Raw genomic sequence first — 24,867 nt, forward strand, 5'->3', positions numbered from 1 at the left:
AAAGTGTTTGGTGGATGCCTGGCGTTGCAATTATATTTACGTCAGTTGCAGTTATATTTACGTGTTGGCAATTTGACAACAAAGCAAGTGCGACTGTGATATTTGGAAGCTGTCCCCCTTTGTTGCTTGATTTGTTTGCACGAATTATCGTACAAGACTGGGTAGTCTAATGTTTTCGTTTTACTTTGTTTCAACTCGTGTTCTTCTTTACCATATTATTATTATTCAAAGCAGCTTCGCGCTTTCAAGCGATTCTGATTTACTCTGCATTTCGGGTCTACAGACGGGACGGGCTGGCTCTATTTCCTTCCGTCGAAGGACTTGTTGTTTGCCTAAGAATATGTTTCACGCAAGAACTTGTGTTTTATGAGGTATTCAATGTTGAGCACATCGTAAATCTGAACAGTTAGCATTAATAACAACCATGCCTACAGAAACTCAACTGCAGCGTATTCTGTAAGCATATTCTGCACATCGTATTTATTTTTGATAACTGTTTGTTGTTTAACAAATTTATTGTTCAACCAGGTTTCCAATACTATTAATACATCCATAACCCCGAGACTGAGCCGGCGTTCACACGGGGCAACTTTTCCCAGCAACTCGAAGCAACTCAAACCAACGTCTTTCGAGCAATTTCGAGTCCGCATTCACACGCAGCAACTCGGTAGCTCCGCCCACAAGCAACCTTATGCTGACCGGAGAATGTGGGTTCGAATCGAACTGGTGGAATCTTTTCTTTAGCTGCTGTTTATCAAATTTCAGTCAGTTTTATTGACCCAATAGATCATGATTACCTTCCAGAAATGGCAACTGATATGTTTCCGTGAAGTTCGTAAAAAAAGAAACAGTTATTTCTCAGCTGCACCTGCAGGATTTGAACCCATGAATCCACGAAGGAAATCCACAACGCCATCGGGAGTCACGTGGCAATGCTTCCCTCTCTGATTGGCCGAAGCACGAGCAACTTCTCAAGTTTTCGGTCCGGGAGCGATTCGCAGCAACTCGGAGCAACTCGAGTTGCTGGAGGTTGCCGGCTGACAGCAACTCCAAAGTTGCTCATAGTTGCTGCAAAAAGTTGCCCCGTGTGAACGCTGCCTGAGGGACACAAATTAACGACACCAGCTCGCCTGCTTCATTGCCACCTTATATTATTGTGTTACATAAGCTTGAAGTCACCAGTAGAGGTACCTGTAAAGAAGCAAAAAGCCCCAGCAGTCACGTAACATGCCCTATATTTTGCAATTAAAAAAACGAGAAGTGATTGGTACTATTTCAAATAAACTGCTTTTTGGTCTTCTGGCGGAAATCTGCCTTCTTTGTAAAAGAACTGTTAAATTTGCCACCTGGACAGAGTCCTCAGCTGTGCAGGCTCCACCGAGGATGTGGACCCACTTGTATATGTGTCAAGGATGAGGGCACCAGGCTCAAACAGCTGAAATGTCGGCATTTAGTTCAAATAGTACGATAATTAAAATACATAAGACCTAATAACTGAAACATCTACATATACACATTATATGCTACACATGCATAATTCTTATGCATATGTAAACACAGGATGTATTCTATTTTACACTGTCACACAGCTCATTTTACAACTGTATTGGCACAACGTTACCAGCAAATAAGGGCTGAAGTAGCTGCACAGGATTTACAGGATGCCCAGAACAAGTTGAACTGGTTGAACACAGCAGAGCACCACTGGTATGGTAATGGTTGGTAAGGTTATTTTTGGTCATGTAAACAAAGTGTAGAGTTGTAGCAGGAACAAAATCTCCTGAGGACATAGTGCATCATACTTCGGTTTATTTATTTTAGAGGTGAACTGCAGAGCACTTGCTGGAGTTGTTCTGGAATGTTACCCTGGTGAAAGACTTCAGCTGCCGTACACATGGGCCGCCCTGGTTTGAGAGAAGAAAATGAATAACACAGTATGCAACTCCAGTTCCGGTGAATGTAAATGGATGTAATCCACCTGAGTAATGATTATAAGATAAGGAACAAAAGTGTGCGCCTCTCAAAAGCATCCTAGCTGATTCAGGTGTAAACAAGAAAATGTCCCCCTCAATGCAAACTGAAATCAAATAAAAAAAAAAGAACTTGTGAACAACACACCAAGCCCGAATGGTAGGCAAGACAATGCTGCCAAGAGGAACCTAGAAGGAGGCTGCACAACATTTGTCTGCTCTGAATAGTGGGTTGCAGTGATCATGCTGTCTCACCTCAGGAGTTTCAGACTCCGCTGAGGAAGTTACCTGTAAACATGAAAGCAGATGAGTAAAGAGAAAAGAACAGATACATATGTTCAATATATTACATAACATATTATAAATATTCTGTTAAAGTATGGTTTCTAAGATCATGCTAAACAAAGTCTGTTTTTATCAACAGTGCACCACCTGAGTTTAGTGACTAGATTTGGTAACTTCTATTTTGTCTTTTTTTACTCTCTCTCTCCCTCTTGTGTGACGTAAGCGGCCGCAAGGTTCCAAGTCACGCAGATGAGAATTAACCCATTTACATAATCCTGAAATCTGTGATAGCATTTGGACCACACGGACTGAGAGATCTTTGTTAGCCCCAATAACGAAAAGTACTCACACTTTTGCGCCACTTAGGTGGATGTTCTTTCCCCGGTGCGGACAGGTATTGTGATGGTGCTACACCTTGATTCAAACGACACTGAGCTTGTTATCCAGTACGTTGAAGAGATTCAGCGTCCCCTTCGTAATCGCAATCATGCAAATGTTCGCTACAAACACGAGCAGTCGATGGCACCGCACCGTCTTTCCATTCCGGCAGTCCGATTGCTTCGTGGCATCAAAAGCTGTCCGTCTCGTCACTGGGAAGCATATGACATTGGATGCCCAGCGAACATTGACGTGAATTAGGGCAACCAACCATCCAACATCGTCTCGGCATGTCGGTGAAAACCACAGGATGCCACTGCGATAGACTGCGACAATCGCGCGAAAGCTGGCGTCATGGAGATTTCCACTCCTGATGAACGCATACGCGTGATCCTACGGTGCATGCTCCTAGCGGGACCACGACACGTCACCATGACGTGTCACGGACCCGGCCGTGGTCCCGCCAGGTTGCTCACTGTGTTTCCGCGCGGCAGCTCGCCACGGCACGGCGCCAGCTGTACTCCCCTCGCCGCTCCGTTTAAATTCGCACCCGAGAATACTCCTCGCATGACGAAGGGAAAATTTGGTTCTAGACTCAGAAATATGTTTTCTTTCTGATAAAAACGAGAAAAAATCATTTCATAGTCCCTTTAAAGATGGCGTCGCCCGTGATCGGCGCCCAAAACGTTTGTAAAGAATGCGGTTGTTGTTTCTGCACGACGTTTTGGGTGTCTTTCGATCACAGCAATTCTTTTTATCCGATAATCCGATATCCGATAATTATCGTGCAGTGTGTGCTCAGCAACTCGCAAGGTGAGGATGTTAGCGATGGTGAGGTGATGAGGAATCGTGCGATGTCCCCATCCCCAGAGCGCGCGATGTGCTGGATGCTCTTGACGTGCTAAGGCGATATGTTGGATCGCACGAGCAGCACGATACAATGAAAACACTGTGGGAACTTGAACGTCGTGTAACGCCAATGTTGGTAGCCATTATGGCACACAAGAAGTCGCAGACTACTTTTGCCGCAAATAAATTATTTCTCGATAAATGCTGCACGTTGCTGGTTTTCTCTTGTGCTGTATACATTGTGTTTCATTTTAACGAAATTTCAATGTAACGAAGCAAATCGCATAATTTACCGACTTCGTTATACCGAGGTTTAATTGTAGTCCCCTTTTTTATGATGGCGACCACCCAGCTCATACCAAGGAAAGTCGTACCACACTCAACTTTTATTTTTGCAGGGGATGTTGAAGGGGGGTTGTTTTTTGCAGTAGCTTTGCAAACTCAAAACTCAAGTCACACTGGGAAAGGGTGTATCAGGAAAAATGTCAGAATTTCACTTATACTGAAGGAAATGAAAGAATTCCATGTGTTGTGTTTCTTCCTTCATTACTTCTCATTCATCATCTCCAAATAAAGCTATTGTTGTTGTGTAAGAATTCCTTAAATTACATTTACCGAAGTGCACTCAAGGATAGTTAAAGAACACTACAATGGTTATTGGAAATAGGAAATTGTAAAAAGAAATCAAATCAAAATTGTTCCACATTTTCGTCATCATGAGGAATACCAAAACCGCTCCAGAGTTTTCAGAGTACGCTGGCTGCTTGCAAGAATAGGAGGCTTACACTCGATCACCTTAGTCGTGGCCAATCGAGGTGGCCAAGAAGTCTTTCGGGAGAATCAGACCAATTCACTCGATGTGGGGGCTGTTGTTTAGTTCCTCCCGTCATTCTACTAAAGTTCTACTAAGTCTTAGCACTAAACAGGCCCGTTGATACATATCTGTTGAATTGGCATCACGAAAACAAGAACTAAGACATCTTAGTGCTTGTGTTCGTGCCGCCAATTTAACAGTCTACTAAATGGATTGTTAGCCCCTCACTAGCCCCTCTCACGCCAGGGCATCGCAAAAATAACCCCTGGAGAAGTGTGCCAATGTACACCTTGAGAACAGAATTGTAATGGGCTGGAATACAGATGACAGAATGCAGACAGAATACAGAATGAGCCCATTGATGACCTATTCAAATGATTAGTAGTTAGGTTTCTTTTAAAAAATTCCGCATTTCTCATTACAATTTCAGTGCACTTTGACAAATGCCATCTGTGGGATTCTCACGTGCACAGACAGAGCCAATATGATGAAGCATTATGATATGCTGCTTTACATCAGAATGCACATCCATAATTAGAAAACAGAGGACTGGGAAATAAATGTACCTTGACATTCCCTGGAGCAGTACCGAAGAGGGACTTGGAAGCCACTTCGGACACACCTGTAAAGTGTAAAATATCTTAAGTGAGAGTATACACGTGTTGAGTAAACCCAGGTTAACACAAAACCATCAATATATCAGGAAGAAGCTCGAGAAAAGTGGAGTTTTGAGATTCACAAAATACCAAAATTTTCAATTTTATTCTTCCCAGCAAGCTTGCAGCAGTGCTTTTAAAGATAGAGAACGTCAGTATATTGTCAAACTCTATTTCTTTATAATCATCATAACTTTCTTAGAACATCTTTGGATGAGCATGGCCGTCAGCACTTTCCACTTGTTCTCAGTGAGCCATTCTCGCAATAAATGAAAAGGCTCCGAAGAACCGAGAATGTGAACTGAAAAGCAGGGTGTCGAACCACAAAAATATGGGTTCGGTTCGGGTTCGGGTTCGCACTGTTTGGATTTCATTCCGGTTCAGTTTGGGCAAGCCAAAAATCGAACCGGTTCAATGCTTCCATTTTATATCTCCCATAGAACTGCTTTCATCAGGATACATGTGGCTAATAGCTTACTGCTGTTGTCTCATTGACGTTTTTAGTGGTCAGGTACTCCCTTTAGCGAGAGAAAGGAGAAATGGATGAACACTTGCAAATAGCATCCACGCTGATGGAGCAGTGTAGTCCTGATATTTTCTGTTCCCAAAATCTCTTTTTTTTTCACACACACAGTGCCAGCAAGATACACTTAAAGGAAGCCTAATAAGATGGACAGTATTTTACATAGACGGCGGTACTTGCCGGCACATTGAATTCGCAGCGTGAACCGATCTGCAATCGTACTGAATCATGTCGAAAATAAGTCTTCCAGCCTTGCTCTATCCGAGCTCACAGCAGTGTACCAGTTAATCCACAACACAAAGGCAACGTGTCATGACACAATTGCACTACGAGTAAGCAGAACTACATTTACTTTTCAAACCACGACCAATCAAACAGGCACCATTCTGTGTGCGGTCCTTCTCCACTTCCCATATTCCTGACTTGTTTAACTTTTACTGCTCACGTGTGAAGGAAAATTTTGGGCGGTTGCTTAATCACATATTCGTCCTATAGAGCTACACAACTGGCCTACTCTATTCCTGCTTCATTCGTCCATGTGGCGCTTCCTCTTTGAAGAGCAGACGCCGCAGCGTGCGAGTGGGGGCGCTTGCCGCCGCGCTCCCAAGGACAATGCGCTTCAACATGTTAAAAAAGGCGCTGTGTCCTCATTTGACTGCTAGGTGAAAATTTGCAAAATCCATGATATGGAGAACAATGTGTCCTCGTTCGCATATTGTGAGGCACTTGAGGCTTCGGACTTCTTTAATATTCGAACTGTTTTGTTGCAAACCGGTTACCGCTATTATTTTTTCCGGTTCTGCTCCGGTTCGGGTTCAACAGTGTCATGAAAATTTTGGTTCAGGTTCAGGTTCAGTTCTGGCAAAAATAACGGTTCGGGTACGGTTTTTCGGTTCGGGTTCGATTTGACACCCTGCTGAAAAGTAACTGAAACGCACATGCTTACATGGCACTGTGGGAAAAACTAAGAGAACAAGCAAAACTTGCAAAAAACATAGCCACAGCACCACAAAATTGCAAGACAGGAAACACTGAAGCAAGCATCTATCTGTCATCATTGCATTTTAGGATTGCAACATTGCAACACTGCACTGCTCATAGCACCAGAGTACTGGACTTTAGATCTCCAGTCAATGAAGGGAAAATTACATGTGTCACAGAGAGGGGGCACGAGGCAAGGGATGCTCACAGGTTCACAATCATTGTTCACTTGTCATTGAGAAGCTTTCGAGATAATTTACACGGATATTGAGGAGCTATACCATTGGAAAAAATAGCCCAACATCATGCGTTTCGGAGTGCCCAGATAGAGTCTAGCGCTCGATGACATTTTGCGCTAAACCCAGGCCACGCAGGGATTGTAGGAAGAGATAAGACAGGCATGGCATATCGCATCCGACTTCCACTGGGATCATGCCTTCCCTCTTCTAATTTCAAGAACTGTCACTTTATCTACTATCCCTGTATGGGCTGAGTAGCAACCCCCTTTCGTTGCACTGACAACAAGGGTGTGCAAAAAGTTTAGTGCTAGCACTCCGGGCGGGCACTCCGAAACACATGATGTTCGGCTCTTTTTTTCCAATGGGATAGCTCCTAAATATGTGTGTCAATTACCATATACTTGAGTAAATTCGGCCAACACTTCACATTGATGGGGTGAAAAAGCTACCTTTACTTGGCAAATTTTTTAGTTCAGTTCGTAAAAATTGACATAAGAAAACTTAAGTTAGATGACTTTCAGATCAGGAAGTGGCAAAAACCTAGTAAGAACAAATGCTGTTCACTGCACATGATTTCAGGTGGTGTAGTTTTTATTATAATTCAATGACACATTTTCTGGGACACCCCGTATATGAGTACATATGCAGAAATTAGATGAACCATGGGTGTATAGTAGATAAAGAAACTGGAAAGGAACTATGCAGACCAACATAGAATTAACAACTACACAAGCACATAGGGAAGTTAGTAATGCCAAAAAAGTTACGCGTACAGAAGTTACAATGTGGATATACATGTTGAGGCACGTGGCCTGTACTGCTCATGACAAGCTAGTAATGGAGTTACAAATAGTCTTAAAAGCCTGTCTTTCTGAAGTCATAATTAAGTTCCATCCGATTGCTGTCAAGAAAAGTTTCACAAGTCTAAGAAAACTTTGAACTTGCATTTGTCAGCACACTTTGGCCTCCTTGCATTAGCTATGGAGCCTTAACATTTCATTCCGTTGCACAGTTAATGATTGTGCGCAGTTCCTGTGGCATTACTTTATTGGTTTGTTAACAACTGTCCTTCCCTGCAGATTGCAAATGCAAGCAAAGTCATGCTATTTGGACCCAGAATTATTTATTTAATGAGATCGAATTGTAAAAGCATAGCATGACAACAGACATCTCAGGATATCACTAATTTGAGGTATGTTGTCATGACTGGTACTACAAACTAGAAACTGTAACTACAAAATAGAATGGGGGTTGTGACTTTCTTCGCTGCATCAAGTGTTATGGTACCTCAATACTGACGAAGTTCGAAATAATGTGTGCAGGGAAACACAAAAGGATGACAGAGGATCGAGGGCGAAATATTAAAATGCTAATGTCCTCCTTTCCTTTAAAGGAAAAGCTTCCATTACAGCTTCCTTTTCCTTACAACCTTTCTTTTTGGAAGTACAAAAGGGCAGCCTTTGGATAGGTTGCTGAGACACTACCCTCCATTTAAACTTTCGCCTTCGTCGACACACTCTCTATCTTATTCTTCACAATTATGTCCTTGTAGTTTCTCAGGAGCTCGAGCTGGATCACTGCTTAACCTGCTCTTATAGCAGAAGTTCCCCACAGCCATTCAACACAGTTCACAGCTCACAACTATTGTGAACATTATGTGCACCAAACTACTTGTTTTGCCATGTTTGGCAGCACACACCACAGGCATATGAATACATGACCAATACATATAGTTTGCCCTTTGCTGGATTTGGATAATATAGTACCTACATTGCCTGAGGATAGTGGACACAGATGAGCCAGTACAGTAAATAACCTTAGGCCTTAGCACTGTTCAAAAGCAAATTAAATTGCCTATTGTTACAGATGGACTTAGGTTTTCAAGCGTTAAGCCTGGGTTCCATCGCCGTCTAAGTCCAACAAGAACGCGCTGAGGTGCTACAGCTAGAGGCTTTTATGCATTGGACTGCCAGGAGTGGGGACTTTGTTTTGTTCTACAGTAAAATTTGTGGATCTCCAGAAATTGCCTGACAGCCCAACCGTGTGCTGTTTGTCCACTGCCATAGTTTGCCATAGTTTTGCACTTTATCTCCCAAAAAAGTTGGAAACGTTGTGGGTGCACAAATTGCACGGGAACATTCGTTACAATATTCAAATGACACAAAATTTCAAAATTTTAGTATAGCGGTCATATAGGCTCTCAGTAGAGCCCATTTTGACATTATTACTGCATTGTGCAAGCGCGAAAGAAGTACCCAAATACTGCGCAGCTGTCAACGGTCGGGATGCAAAATACTGGCCCTCTACCGCTCATATACCAATGCAATACATCGTGACGCGGCTTGAAAACGCTGCTAGTCGCACTTGACAACCGTAAGCATGCCATGTTCGCCAACTTTGTCATGTTGTGCTGTAAGGTTTGTGATAGCTACACAAGGTTAGATAGATAGATAAGATAGATAGATAGATAAGGTTTGTCCAGCATTTCTTTCCATTTTTTGTAGTTCGATTGACAGTATCGTCCATCGCGTCAGTGGACCATCACCCGAAAGTGCGCACAAACCAAACAAAAGCCCCGCAATAACTTCAGTAGCACTGACGGCGTTACGAAAAGCAATCACCACGGTCATTGAGACACGCGTGCCACATATCCACACGCGAAAACGCGGGTGGGCAAGTTACGCGATTTTTTTGTTTTCTTGTCATTTTTTGTGCTAAACTAGGGATGCACAAATTATGCATTGGCACAAAATATGCAAATAAATATGGCATGTCGAAGGGTCACGTGTACCTTGGAGCAGTTGTGAGCGTGCAATACAGTGTGTGTGCAGATAAACCAAACATACATGTGCACACATAACTCGATGTCTACATACCAAATGAACGTGCTACCTGGCTTTTGTCTCAGTTATCTGGAATTCATTATCCTTATCCGCAAGTACCAATGTACAAGTGCAAGCAAGTACAAGGACCAATGTTCGACAACCTATGTCATTCTGATGATGCAAAATATTAGTCCCCATTCGCTGGGTAATACAGCTTTAAAAATATAGTGTACACATAACATGAAACATTAATGACATTTGGTAAGGTTTGAACTTGCCAAATTGTGGCTCCTAATGAAAGGATACTTTGAATTACCTTCCTTCCCGACACTGCAATAAATTAATGTGTAAGTGTTCTGTGTTGGCACTGGTTGACAGGGCATATATAGATAATGTGCGACTACTATTATCAGCAGCCAATTGCAGGGTGCAGCAAGCGTACAAAAAAAAGTTAGCTCAACATTTCATTCTTTACTTTTTCATCTCAATAATGTTTTGAAAATTTCCTCTGTCAGTGATGTAGCACAGTGCAGAAAAAAGAACTGCACCTTGGAACAGGAATAACCCAATACAGGAATAAACTTCATCCATTAGGAATCCATACTAGGATTACCTCATTAAAAAATTACAGCGTGTACCAGCGAATACAACCACATTAATTTTTTCTCATTACTCATATCATACCAGTGTATCAAGTCTGAAGAACTGGATACATCTGCACAATTTATCGACAATGCAAACTGTTAGTATATCACTTATCCAGTCTTATCCATGTCTTACTCCATGCATCACACCTTCCTCCCCATTTATATTTTCCACTGAAGATTAAATGCCCTTACTATTGCTCATTATCATTTTCTAGTCATTCTTCCCCCATTGCATACCTGAGTAGAATAATCTTCCCGAGGAGACGATGCAAAATGGTACTGAAGCATGATGACAAGTCAAAAGCTTAGAGGCAAAGACACACAGATCCTCAAAAAGGTCTGTGTCTCCATGCTCCTCACATCATGTGAACTTTTCATCATACATCATTTTTCCAGTGTAGCATATACATGCAGCAGAATTCAGAGCATGTTCTCTTGCTTCAGTATCCTAAACTTGTTTTACTGTGCGTATTTGAGTTTGCTCAATTCTGTGCTATGTGCCTTACTCTTTCCTTACAGCCGCCAAAATAAAAATTTTCGGGCGATTCCACAAACACAGTTTTTGTGGCTGTCATTATCACATTAGAATAGGTTGCTGTAGAGGAAACTCTACCTAATTGAGCGCCCTATCCAATGATATAGGTTTTAGAAAAGAAGCTATCCATGTATTTCCAAAATTAATTTTGGAACACAAGAAAATTGGTGCAAACAACAAAAAACTCGGGAAGATAAACCTGTATCTCGAAGAAAAATATCAACCTAGCAATTCCAAAATACATGAAATGTGGCAAATTTTGTCTGAAGTAATATCTGCGGATATCAATACTCCAGGTCAAGAAGTTTCTCAGTTGTGGAAAATAAGGTAGCCACTCATGCCGTACATGCCATTGATGAGTTCCTTGAAGGAGTAAAACAGAAATTACAGAAAACATTTGTTTCATGCTCAGCTTTTCTGTCCTCGTACCACATTTTGCTATTTCACCGCTTTTCCATTTCTCCGGGTTGGTTTTGAGGCAAGAAGGATAGTGCAAGTTTTACATGTCCTTATATTCAGGACAAAAATCAGGTTATCCAATATGTTCAGAGTCGTTATTTGTGTTCTATATAATAAACTAATCGACCCCACATACGCTTCGAATGCGAGTGTTGCACACTAGTGACAGAGCTGTGCCCGGAAAGACGACAACACGTCCAAGATAAAATCTCGACAGTGCCTCGTTGCTGCGGAGCCAGTCTCATAAACTGAGGAGAAGCTGAAAGCGAAAGCGAAACTGAATCTGCATTGTCTGTAGCAGTGATGGAACTGCCTCAGAGCCCACGGGCGCTGGCGCTGGCGCACAAAAAAGCTGCATTTGGCGCAGAATTTCACAGAATGGCGCACCTCCGCCGTATGTATCCCACTGCGTCCCACCTCAATACGTCGTGTTTGCAATGCATACTCTCCACTTTATGGCGAATATCGGGGTTCAGGACATCTGGGAACAATTATCGGCACGTACGGTTTAAGTCCTGAAAGCTCAATTTCTCGCGCTCTCCTTACGCGCCTACACTCTGCGAGCACGCGCGATGTTACGTAGTAGCGGAAAGCGTGGAGCGATCCATAGTACAGGCGCTGGCAACTCCGGAATCAGCATCGTCAGTTATTCCCATCCACAATTAGTTAAAACGCGGTTGTTTAAAAACAACTCCCATGCAAACGAGCCAATATTCCATCGCAGGCACGTGGCGTGCCCACATGTTCGGTAAATTTGTACAGCCACCTTTCGTCCAGGACGCAAACACTTGATGCACTAACAGTGCGCTTTATTGTTCACAACTTCTCTTTTAAGTACAACAACGTAATATTCGGTTCAGCAGTGACATCCCGGCAGTTTAAGAATCTTCGTCGACTTGGCGGGCTCAGCCGAAACGACACGGCTTGACTCGGCTTTGCTGTCCAGAGGCATCACGAGAATAGACAGGGCGCGGGAGCATCGCTCGCGGTTTTTGTTTCGTTTTCATGCGTCCGAACCGGGGCATCTTTGTTCGGCGCAGCTGTGGCGCAGAATTAGGGAAAATTGCTTTTTCGGCACAGGGTGGCGCAGGCAATCCCAAATGGCGCACTTTGGCGCAAATGGCGCAGCAGTTCCATCACTGCTGTAGTGTCCACCAAATGTCACCACTTGTCCATATGTGGCCCCATAGTGTGGTTCGCAAACCGTCGATCACTGGTGATCGATGCTCTATGGCCACGGTAAGGAAAGAGTTAAAAACCAACCTTTCTGCACCTCTGTCATGTAGTGTCCCCAAATTGCACTTTATGTATGCGTAACAAACAAATAAATAGTGTGGTACCCTGGTAACACCATACTCCATTAAGTCATTATTGTCACCTACTTCATCCTCTGCACCAGTGGCATCACGCTTGGAATCCTATGGATTCATTAAACTTTCCACCCACAACTTCTGCCCATCTTAATCCTCAAAATAGGTGTAGATATTTCCTGGAATCTTGTTCACAAAGAAATGCAAGACCACAATTATAGTCCACCATTTGCATTTTCCCTTCTGAAACATCTATTAGGACAAAAGAGCACATGCCAAGCAGAATTTGTGTTCCGCAAGAAACCACCCCTCTCCTCCGGAGAGTATCATCAACATGCCATGCATGCAGTTGGATCACCTACTCCAGCCACTAGACTGCTAATACTGAGAAAAGTGAGTTGATATAGCACTTACAGTGCACATCTCTTGAGCTTCAAGCCATCGCTTCTGCCGCAGAAGGCACATTGTTTCCCCCCCTGCAGTAAGGCATTTGCTGCACTAGACTCTTTAGAGTTTGTTTCGTTCAGCTGCACGCTTCTTGCCTCTTCTTTTCTTGCTTGGTTTGGTTCTTTGCTGGTAGGTTCTCCATTCTTTTTTTTGCAAACATCTGGTAACACCTTCTCCTGGCAGTTTGACACTTGTGCAGTATTAGAAGATGCACAACCTGACGCAGAGAGCTCTCTTGCTTCCTTGACTTCTGAGACTACCTTACGAGATTTTATACTTTCCCTTTTGGGAGGAACGTTCTTGAAATTTGTCCTTAGTTTGATGCCTTGCCTTTTCACTTCATTCTGAAACTTGACTTCTGCCTTCCTTAAGATACGCACCATCTGCAAACAAGTGAGACGTTCTTTTAATTTCATGCATTTTGTTGGCCATAAGCAATTTCATAAGTCAACTCATCACACAGGAACCTCCTCATAGATAGGAGCATAACATAGGTAGCCTTAATTTCATTGTGCAAGATGACAACCCCGCAAGCAGCTTTGTAAGTCAAGTTAGCCATTATAGTCGCTTTTGCCATGATATCGTTAAACTGTACTTTTGGCATGATTTTCTCTTTCAGAGCATGTGCATTCTCCTGTGGGGGAATGTACATCATATGAAGAGTAGACTTCCAAAAAGAGATAAGTCATACTCCTTGGCGTCGAGAAATCAAGACAAATAAGCTCGCACAACCTAGCTCATTTTCCCGCATACTTTACTGTTTGTGCCATAATTCCTGCTGGACGTATGCTCTCCGGCCTTCAGAATCACTAGCCCAGCCACTGGTGCCATCTTTTAACCACCTATCTCAATTTTGGCAAAAAATGACCTGCAGCTCAATTTTGAACTCAGCTCTTCATGTGTGTTTTGTGCCATTGTGCAGTTTTAGCTCATCCTTTTGCAGCAATATTCCTTGCACGACAATGATGCCATCACATGGGAGTAGTATTCAATGTTATCATTATATGCAGGTTTTACTGGAATAATATTTTTTTGTGCCTCCCATAACAGTGACTTGTTTTCACTTTATTAGCCAGTATAGAGCATGCAGCCCTTATGGCAGCCACATTACTGCCAATTCCATAGTTTCTTCCCCCCTGTATGGTGCATCTCATTCAAAGCAAGTTCCCACACAACTCTTCCTACCACTCAGGAAAAGAACATTTCCAGTCGGGACCATTTTGATCTTATCTAATAATCTAGCCTTAAATTAGCCTACCACATTCCTAACAAACAAGAACTGTATAGAGATGATGACCGTCCTTGAGACATCTCGTCATCATCTCGCTTATATCCTACCTTTAGGTTCAAGAACTGTATCATTAAGCCAATCTTGCCAACCCATAGAGGCATTTGCTCTGCTTTCAAAGGGGAATGAATAATTGGCTCCGATGAAGGAAACTGCAGGCAATTTAGTAATCTTAAGACATCAAATTTACAGTGGTAATTCAGACACAATGGTGTTAAAGGAGGTGATCAGGACCAGAGCCTCCAATATTTCCAACTAAGACAGTTCTTCTTCTGGGCACAGTGGTGGTATTTTATATGACTTTCACTTCCTTGTGTGGAAGAGGGTACATAAATAAACCAGTACAGGACAGTGTTTCAAGTATTGTGCTGCATGGTGCATCAGATGGGTGTGACAGTCATGATTACATCTCACATATTAAAGAGCAGTGATGAGTTGCAAGTTGAAAGCCATAATTCATTTAATGAACCAACATGCATGACAATCCAACATCGATGCTGATTAATAAACAAATATTTACAATATGCAGATATATAGATCTATGACACACACACACAGAAATATTACTGTTGTATGTTATGTTCTTTACGTATAGATGTAACTGGAAAGCAGTCTTGAACTTGCTTTCAGCTTTCAAAAAGCCATTTAAAGGAACTGTAAAGTGAAATATAACCAATTTGTTTCAAGATACCATCATAAAGAACTTTGCTGTTTGATCAGTCACACACACAAGTCATCATCACCTCTCAGTTCTTCATACTTTTCGCACCAATTACTCAATTAATTAACAAAACCAATAGAAACTGAAAGGTTGAGACTCTCAACGTTGGAGGACAAAGTTGGAGTCATCCTCGGATTGGTAAACAGACATCACGTGATATTGAAGTACAACATAATGCATTTGAGACAGGATACTAATTACTATTCGACTTTTTTTTAAGAACAATAGCAACTCTTCAGAAGTTCGGTTTATACCTCTGTCAGATGGGCACATATACAGCCTTTAAAGTTGCAGCATTAAGAAATGGCCGTAAGTTAGATACGGCCTTAAGGTCTGGGAAGCTGCCAGATGGTATCCGTGAAGGCATTTTGTCGATGATGTCCACATCGATAAACAAGTCTGTGAACGTTGAATGTAATGTAGTGAAGTCACGTTTTTTTCTTACTGAGAGTACACGAAGACAACGTTTTGTTGCTATTTTGAAAATACAATAGCAAACTACATGTGCTTTGAAGTGGTTTGGATATTTTTTGAGTGGCGTCCGGCTTTTTGGATGCAGACGACACGGTGCGATGCCGCGGGCAGTGGTTCGAGGGTGTCACTATACGAACTTAACACTTGTACAGACAAGACAAAAAGCGAAGCAAAGTGCAAAAATGCCAGAAAAACACACACACACACAAAAAAAGATGACAACATTACTTTGGGTAAAAAACATTTTATTTTGAATTGAATTAAATGTGGAAAATCCGGCTTATATAGCGCTTGGTGACGAGGCTTGGGCAGTTTCGATGGAATGACGTAAACTGTCTTGCGGAAACGCCGTTGCTCTTCCATCTCAGTTTTGTCGCAAAGGCCGAATTGCCGACCATCTGGGAAGAAGTTAATGACAGTATGCACTTACTGCCTTAACTGTTACGGCCGTAAGTACATACTGTCATGTCATATGTGATGCATTTTTGCACTTTGCTTCGGTTTTATCTCGTCTGTTCAGGTATTCAGTTCGAGGTGACACCCTCGAACCACTGCACGCGGCATCGCACCGTGTCGTCTGCATACATAAAGTCGGACGCCACTCAAAAAAATATCCAAAGCACTTCAAAGCAAATGTAGTTTGCTGTTGTATTTTCAAAATTTTAAAAATACCAACCAAACGTTGTTTTCGTGTACACTCAGTGAGAAAAAAACGTGACTTCACTACATTACATTCAACGTGCACAGATGTGTTTATCGATGTGGACATCATCGGCAAAATGCCTTCACGGATACCGCCTGGCAGATTCACACACAGATTCCGTATTGATACATTGATTTGAACCGTTAATCACTGTGGCTTCAACAAGTTCTCTTTTTATGACATCAGGTGACACATGCAGGATTTCACAATCCTCAAAAAGGGATTTACAGCCATATATTGAAACATATTGTTTTAATATTAGGGGGAGACTGCCTGCTAATCCTCTTTGATGCTCCTTTAAACGTGTGTTAATACATCGGCCAGTTTGGCCGATGTACTTACTCCCGCATGTCATGCAAAACTTATATGCAACTCCAGTGGCATATTCACAGCATTTATTCACATGATGCATATGACAACTTTTCCTCTGAGGCACACTGATTCGTTTGACGAGAGCTCTTAATTTTGGTTCTGCTCTGAACACTAGTTTTATTTGTTGTTTTGCACCAAACTTCAACCGATGTGACATTCCGTGGACGTACAGTATACAACGTGGACGTACGATAACTTGTATCTGTCTTCTGACCTGGTTCTTTCCCTTTCACCTTTTTTCTAAATTCGGACCTTTAAGATGCATCGCGCTGTCAACTTGATGAACTGCTGAGGAAAACCCGCTGATCTAAGCCCCCACTTGGAGAGCGAAACTAGACCCCATTTTGTGAACACAAGATTTTCCCAATGAAGCCGTTAGACATCCCACCGCCACTGCATTTTTCACTAGTTTCTAATGGTTCGACGTAAATTTTAGGAGTAGTTTTGCCATTCGCCTCATATATTTCCAACATATACCGTATTTACTCGAATGTAAGTCGACCCCTTTTTTCTAAAATCGACGATCCAAAGTAGGGGGGGTCGACTTATAATCGGGATCTATGTAACCACGTTGCTTTGCGGCCAAGTCGCTGGTAATGCGCACTCGCTTCCTCACTTGGAGGGAGGGAGAGGGAAGGAGGTGAGATAGAGTTGAACATGTGACAAACAGCAGCAATAAAAGCAGTCAAAACGAAAGTTCCTTCTTCCGTTCTCCGCCATGGTTAAAACGTGTCGTGTCTACCCGGCGTCATTCAAGCGATGTGCGATACTGTTTCCCGAAGTGAGCAACAACTGCGCTGCAGAATGAGAATTTGCCGTTTCTGAACGCCTCGTCAGACAATGAAGTAAACAAGGTGAAGCGACCTTCAGCTGCAGCGGGATGCACCGCGGATTCACCGAAGACTGGACGTTACTCAGCAATTAAAGGTTAGTTCATGGCATTTCCACAAGAAAAGCGTGACAGTAAACCCGTCGTAACGTGCGACATGTTGCAAGAGGAGGCCAGGCTTCCTGCAAGTGACGAAGGAATGGGCTGTGCACAGTTTACGGCAAGCCGTCACTGGCATGCTGGTGATACCCAGCGGCCTCACACGCCAGCTGCCACTGCTTGAGGTCAGCTTAAGCAAACCGTTCGAAAGCTATGTCAGGCGTCTGTACAACGAATGGTTGGCAAGAGGAGAGCGCAAGATGACCCCGACAGGGCGGGCGGGTCAAGCGCGTGTCGCTGTCCGAGGTCTGCAGATGGGATTTCGGCGGCTTGGGCAGCAGCACTGTGCGACATGGTCATTCGTACATTCAAGAAGTGTCGACTATGTGACTATTGACGACGACGTCTGCTACACCTCCGATGAGATCGAGGAGGAGTCTTCCGGTGATGAATAAACTTTTTACGTTTTCGTTACCACAAAACATTGTTTTCATTTTCATGAATCTTGAAGTGGGGGGGTCGACTTACATTCAGGTCGACTAACATTCGGGTAAACACGGTATGTTCTTTTCTTTGAAATAGCCTCAAATCTAGAAACTGTAAACGTTGCTCAGAAGGTGTTTGCATAGTAAATTCAAGACCCACCACATCCCGTGAATATCCTCAGCACCTGTTCTCTGCTTAGGTCACCGTCCCATACTACAAGGAAATCGTCAACGTACATCCAAATCTTGAAAAACTTGCCCTTTTGCTCACTTTCCATGAGACTCATGATCCTCTTATCAACACTTGCTAGATAAATATCACTAAGAATAAGAAGTTATAGAGGAGCCTATTGTCACTGCCTTCTTCTGAACATACACTGAATCTTCAAACTCTATGTAGGCAGATTCTAAATATAACTTAATAAAGTCTAAAAACGCTTCTTTGGAAACACCCACAGCATTTTGGGAGGCAATCTGACCTGTCACATCAATAGCCTACTCCACAATCTTTACCATCTCACTCGGATCCAAACTATAGTATAAGTCTGTGACATCTATGGAAATGAGGTTCAGTGATGGTTCTCTCTCTTCTCTTAGAGTATCCACTAGCTACTGTGAGTTCCACGGCAAGCAGGGATCGTCGATGCCAATGTTTTTAAGCCCTTTCTGCAACCACTTACTGAACACACCTTGCCACATGCCTCTCTCAGACACTATCACTCTCAATGGCAGTTGATCCTTGTGTGTCTTTACAAAAAAATTGGTTTGTAGACATCCTTTCGTGTGTTCTCTGATGTCTTTGGCCAACATGTCCAGACTGGATTCTTCAGAACTTAGAATTTACCGTAATTTCACGTGTATTAGCCGTGGCTTATGCAAAAATTATTTTTTTCATGGGCGCTCTGCAGCTTGTCCACCGGTGTGGCTTATCTCATGACTATTTTTCCCTGGTATTTTTCCCATACACCGGTTTTAACAAAAGGGCCGACAGTGTCTCTGGAACAGCACTGCCCTGCCAATGCGTAACAGGGACCCATCCACATTCGAGTAGACTGACCTTCCTGGTGCCTTCCCCCAAGCAGCTTTAACGAAAGTGGTGACAGTGATTCATGTACCGTAATTTCACGTGTATAAGCCGCAAGACGCGTTTTTAGGAATGTTTTGAAAATTTTATGGCAGATAAGCCGCACTCGCAGATAAGCCGCGGGCAATACGAAGCGGACTGATTTGTGCGACAAAGAAGACCATAGAGAAGGCCATACCCTGTGGTCCATACTCTGGGGTCAGCATAGTGTGCAACAAAGGAGGTCAGATCTATAGAGTTCTACCAAGATCGGATGGTGCCCTTGTTGGGCGTTTTTCATGGATTTCATCTTCCAGAAGTCGTGAATCACTGTCACCAGTTTCATTAAAGCTGCTTGGGGGAATGTACCAGGAAGATCAATCTACTCAAATGTGGACCCCTCCCTGTTACGCACTGTTTGTGCATCGGCAGGGTAGTGCTGTTCCAGAGACACTGTAGGCCCTTTCGTTAAAACCGGCGTACGGGGAAAGTACCAGGAAAAAATAGTTATCAGATAAGTCACAGAGCGCCTGTGAGAAAAAAAATCGCGCATGAGCCGCGGCTAATACGCATGAAATTACGGTATTCTGGAAGGCCACTGACCCGTCGATCCATGAAAAACACGCAACAAGGGCACAATCCAATCTTGGTAGAACACTAGAACTGACCTCCTTTGTTGTACACCATGCCGACCCCCTGAGTATGAACCACAGGGCTTATGGCCTTCTCTATGGTCTCCTTTGTCTCCCAAATCAGTCGCGTCGTATTGCCCGCAGCTTATCTGCGAGTACGGCTCATCTGCCCTATAATTATCAAAACGTTCCTAGAAACGGGCCCAGCGGGTTATCTGCGGTGCGGCTTATATGCCTGAAATTACAGTACCATTTCTCGACGGCCTACCAGGAACTTTTTTTAAATTCTTGTCGATCGTGATGTTTGATCTAGCTCTGAAGGCTTCATCTGTCACTGCCACAAAGCAGCCTTCTTGATCAGCCAGAAGGAGCTTAGTTTGTGTGTCTTGGAACTCCTGCGTTATCTTCTTCAGGTCAGGAGCTCTGCTGCATTGCTTCAGTGGGCGTAGCAATCCTTCTGGCTGTCCTTACCTTAGTCCTTTCGTTGTGTTCCAATGTTAGATATAAGCCTTCTTTGTGACGGATTATCAAAGTGACTCTGCACACTTGTAAAATGTAGAGTATTTGAAAATTGTTAAATATTGAATAGTTCCATATATCAAAAATATGTACATCAAAGAAAAATTTCATGCAAACAATTAGAAATTTTGGGTACAAAATAACATGCCCTAAAGTTGAAACCTGAAAATTTTTTTTTTTATTACTTAGTAGTGCTTCATGCATATCAGTCCCCTTCAGCAGGCTTACACTCGCAACAGTCGTTCCATTTTGTGTATGTGTGACACTAGTCTAGACCAGGGAAGGATAACGGACGTATTTTGGTTAGTTTCCATTTTCGTTACTGCTATATTTTCGTTTTCGTTATCCGTTTCTGATACCGGCCTTTCAATTTCGTTTCAGTTACGTTTCTGTTACTGTTTCCGGTAATGGAACGGTTGTTACAGAGCTGCGGGAGGACAGCCCGTCCGGCTCTATCAGCACCTTGTTTTGCCCAAGTGCTGCTTCGGTGTCACACATATACACTACACAAATAACTTTACGTCGTTGGGTTGCGCACATCTTGCAAGAAAAAAAAGAAAAGAAAAAGTAGGAACATGTCATCAGTCTTCAGTCACTCGGAGTTTAGCAACTCAAGATAGGTGCTTCATCCAATGTCGCATTGATAAGCGGACGCTCTCACTAGTAAATAATACTGCCATGGCAAAAAAAAAAAAAAAAAAAAAGCACAAAATAAGTAACTGAAAATCGTAGGCTGTCATCCTCGTGCTATGGTGGAGTATAGTCATATGTTGATGTCATGAAGTTATGAGGACTGGGACGACGTAAGCGACGTATGCACCCTCGAGATCCAATATTGCTCCATTTCCATGCTCTCGGGTAGTATTTAGAGTATTACATAGAATGGAGTCATCAAAACAAAAACGAAAAAATGAAAAGTCACTCAAATGTCACCGCACACAGGAATAGCCATTACCCGAATTCAGTACCGGACGATAAATTCGTTTCTGTTTCTGTTTCCGGTAATGGAGGACAGTGGTATGCGTTTCCGCTATCGTTACCATCTCCAATTTCGGTAATATACCGTTTCTGTTTCCGTTACCATTACCGTTACCCTTCCCTGGTCTAGACGCCCTTAAGGCTGCGGCCCCACTGAAAATTGGAGTTTCCGTAGCAAGATTCCATCGCTCGTGTTTGCCCATACTTAAAGAAACTGATACGATTAGAAAGCTGCTTTCCTTGGCTAGGCATGTACGTTCTCCAATTTCTGATAATGATTTTATAAAGCCGGCAACATGACAAAATCTTCCATAATTGCTGTTGGCCGTAGCAAGATTTGACGGAAACAAATCAAGATATCACGGTCACTTTTTTTGCATCATGTAGCTTCATCATATCGGAAGGCACGTACGTTGCAATGTTTTTGGTATACGATACTTATAACTTACACGTGCTTGTTTTTGACGGTGAAAAAACGCACTTCTGGCGCTCGTCCTTTCAGACCCTTCTAATGTCCAGCAAAGGTCAAGCTATCTCCTGGATACGCACAATTATGTGTTTAACTGATCCTGAAAATTGTAGCGCGATAGGAACATTAATATGCGAGTTACGACGCTTTCAAATCACTGATGAAAACGGAGTTCAGCGCCATCTACAGAGTCGGTTTGGAAGCGTTCATGGTAGCAACTCCAAAGGTCTCCGGGGGTGGCGCTAATTCAAACCGGAACCGAATCCTACAGCAAAGTGCCGGTCGGCGGAGGCTGGCGTCAGTCTAACTCCAACTAGAGTCAAACTCCTTTATAACGAACTCCAGGAGACCACGGAAATTCAACCTACAATAGACATGCAATCTTATCTCTGTTTTAACCTTTTTACCACCCTCGCAACAATAAACCGCGAAGCTGTGTAATGAAAACAGCGACCAGAACACGTGGAGGGAGCATATCAGGACAGCTTCTGGCAACATTAAACGTCACCATTCCGCAAGTCGGCTTCACCTAATGCCTGTGTGTTTTAGGAGAAGCTCGCTTTACGAGCGCACGTATCGCTGGTGGAAAGCTCGTCCTGGGCCTTTTGAACCATCTCGTGAATTTTGGAAGCATAGGCCAAAAACGAAGACACAAAAGCGTTACGACCGGCCCCTTTCACTGACAGTAATGAAAAATGAACAGTCACTGTCTATTTTCTTGTCTCAATTTTCATTTTGGTTTCATTCTTTTGATATGAATTTTTTCCGCGACTATCCTTGCGTTTGATGACCAAGAGTGAGGGAGGCTCCGCCTCCTTGATGCTGGCCAATAGGAAGATGCGGAGGGCAGGCACTTCCCAAGCCTCTGCTCTCGCCTAAGAGATGGCGCAGCGTTACCGTTGTTTCGCGTGTCTGACCTCATACGGCCTGCCCACAAGAAGCAGGTAGCACAGGAAGCAAGGTCCACGAATGCAGACAGTGCCACACCCGCCTGAACAAGTCATCCAGTAGGACAAATGCCAGGAGGATGAACACCTGCTCTCTCTACCTGCCTTTTATGACCCCCGCGGAACCGCCATCTGTGGCACCGAGCACGCCGCGTCGGAATGAGAAACGCTCTCAAAAAGTTCGCAATTCGACATTTGCTTGCAAAACTTCGTTGTAAAGGTCGCAAATTTCGCCCTACCAACTTCAAAACCACTTCGTTATTTCGGTACATTTGTTATAAATGTCCGAAGTATACATTGAATCCTATGGGCGCCAGACCAGACCGTGAAAAACGTTCGTTATAACGTTCTTTGCGTTATAAAGGCGTTCGTTGTAAAGGAGTTTGACCGTAGTGCTGCTTGTGAATTATAGTGTATGTACACAACTTTTTGGCATTGTGAACGGCTTTGCCCATAATTATATTCACTGATGAGTTTTAGTACTACTAGCGTACTTATTTGTGTTTGATGCACCTAGAGAAATGAAACACTGATACTTCATATTTTCTTCTCTATTTTCATCCATCAAAGTTTCGTGTCAGCGAGTACAGAGGAAGCACTTTCCCGGCATTCGTTCTTACTCGCAGATACTGAAATTTTTTTGCCCCTTTCATTTTCCAAGGTCTTTTGAATAAACATATGGTTGGAGATTTTTCAGAGAACTGCACCTACTGCGAGAAGTTTACTCCTTAGTTTGCGATTTGGCATTTTCTCTCGGGCGCGTAACACTGATTGTTTTCTTCAATATTTCTCAGTGCTCATGTGTCCATACGGCATGATTCTATACCGTATTCATGCAGAGATTACAGATTCCCTAGTTGGCTGGACCTCGACAGCAAATGCCTGGCTAAGAATGTATTATATTTCATAACTTCCATTAGCATTAATTACATAATTCCTTTATTATATTACAGTGAAACCCGCGTATAACAATATTGACAGTAATCGCGAATTCCATCGTTATACGGGATACATCGTTAAACGAGGGCTGACCTAAATAACGCGTCCCCCAAAACTTGCGCGCCACCCCGCATGTAACAAAAGAAAAAGAAACAGATGCTTAAAAAACGCTAAGCTATGTGACATCGCACTGACTTGGGAAACCAGCAACCAGAACCCGTGGAGGGAACCAGGGAACATATCAGGACAACTTCTGGCAACATTACACGTCACCATTCCGCAAGTCGGCTTCACCTAAAGCCTGCGACTGGAGAAGCTCTCTTTAGAACGCTGTCGCACGACTCGCGGGTAGATGAATTTTTTTCCGCTAGCTCGTGAGACTCGTATTGTCGAGATTCTACTGTATCTCATTGCGACGATTTTCACCGTGAGGTTACGCGGACGGGACAGCGTCCAACATCGTTATAAGAGTACTCGGAACTGCGGTCTCCATCGCTGTATGCCGGTCGTTTACCCATAGAAACAATGTATATCTTGACGATAAAATCATAAGCCATCGCTTTACGAGGGATACCGCAATACGAGATATCGTTATCCGCGGGTTTTACTGTATATATCATATTACACTACATGTATTGTTGCAGGTATATCAGTTCGCACGCAGATAGAGCAGCACACCTTGTCGAAACACGTATGCGCATGCTGTTGTACCCCCCCCCCCTCCCCCCCCAACACACACGTAATTACAATAACAGAGGTTTTTGTAGTGAAGTAACAAATCAGAGCAGATTAGTCCTTTTCAGTAGCACCTTTCCTTTTTTAATAAGCATACCCCCTTTCTTCAACAGTGACAGAAAAATGTGTGAGTGTGAGAGTGAATGAGTGAGAGTGAGGAAGTGAGAGTGAGGGAGAGAGAGTGAGGGAGAGAGAGAGAGAGAGCTAATAGAGCCAGCAATAGACATGATTCAGTGCTTCAACGATGAGAAATTGTCGAGCATGTACACACCTGTGGCCGGCCAATTATTTTGCGCGGACTTAGACTGACTCAGTGCAGGGACCTTCCATTTAGCCGTGCTTTACCTCCATCCAAGGCACAAAGAGGCCAAAGTCCCTGGGCTATTACATCCATTGAGTGTATATGTAGTTCACTCGGGACACCGGAAACGGCAAGTCGTACTAATGCGACAGTTCCGTTTTCTTTCCCAATCTGATTTCTAAAATACCCTGAAAGAATGCTTTTCCAGCAAGTTTTCTGGAAAATTTGCATCTTTAGAGAGAGAGAGAGAGAGCTAATGGAGCCAGCAATAGACATGATTCAGTGCTTCAACGATGAGCAATTGTCGAGCATGTACGCGCCTGTGGCCGGCGTATTATTTGCGTATATGTGTGAGAGAGAGAGAGAGAGAGAGCTAATGGAGCCAGCAATAGACA

At 43.2% G+C, this 24,867-nt stretch overlaps 1 protein-coding gene across 4 annotated transcripts in view; it reads right to left on the bottom strand.

The window, feature by feature from the left end:
- Window positions 1–24,867, bottom strand: part of LOC135396547 (uncharacterized) — a 139,304-nt gene that overhangs the window by 11,720 nt on the left and 102,717 nt on the right. For all 4 annotated transcript variants that reach the window (XM_064627590.1, XM_064627589.1, XM_064627587.1 and 1 more), the window contains 2 exons: window positions 12,886–13,301; window positions 4,863–4,918 (listed from right to left, as the gene is read on the bottom strand). In XM_064627590.1, the coding sequence (XP_064483660.1) occupies window positions 4,863–4,918; window positions 12,886–13,301 (472 nt within the window). The remainder of the gene's footprint in view (window positions 1–4,862; window positions 4,919–12,885; window positions 13,302–24,867) is intronic.

This window comes from Ornithodoros turicata, chromosome 6 (assembly GCF_037126465.1).
Source record: "Ornithodoros turicata isolate Travis chromosome 6, ASM3712646v1, whole genome shotgun sequence".
Lineage (NCBI taxonomy): Eukaryota > Metazoa > Arthropoda > Arachnida > Ixodida > Argasidae > Ornithodoros > Ornithodoros turicata.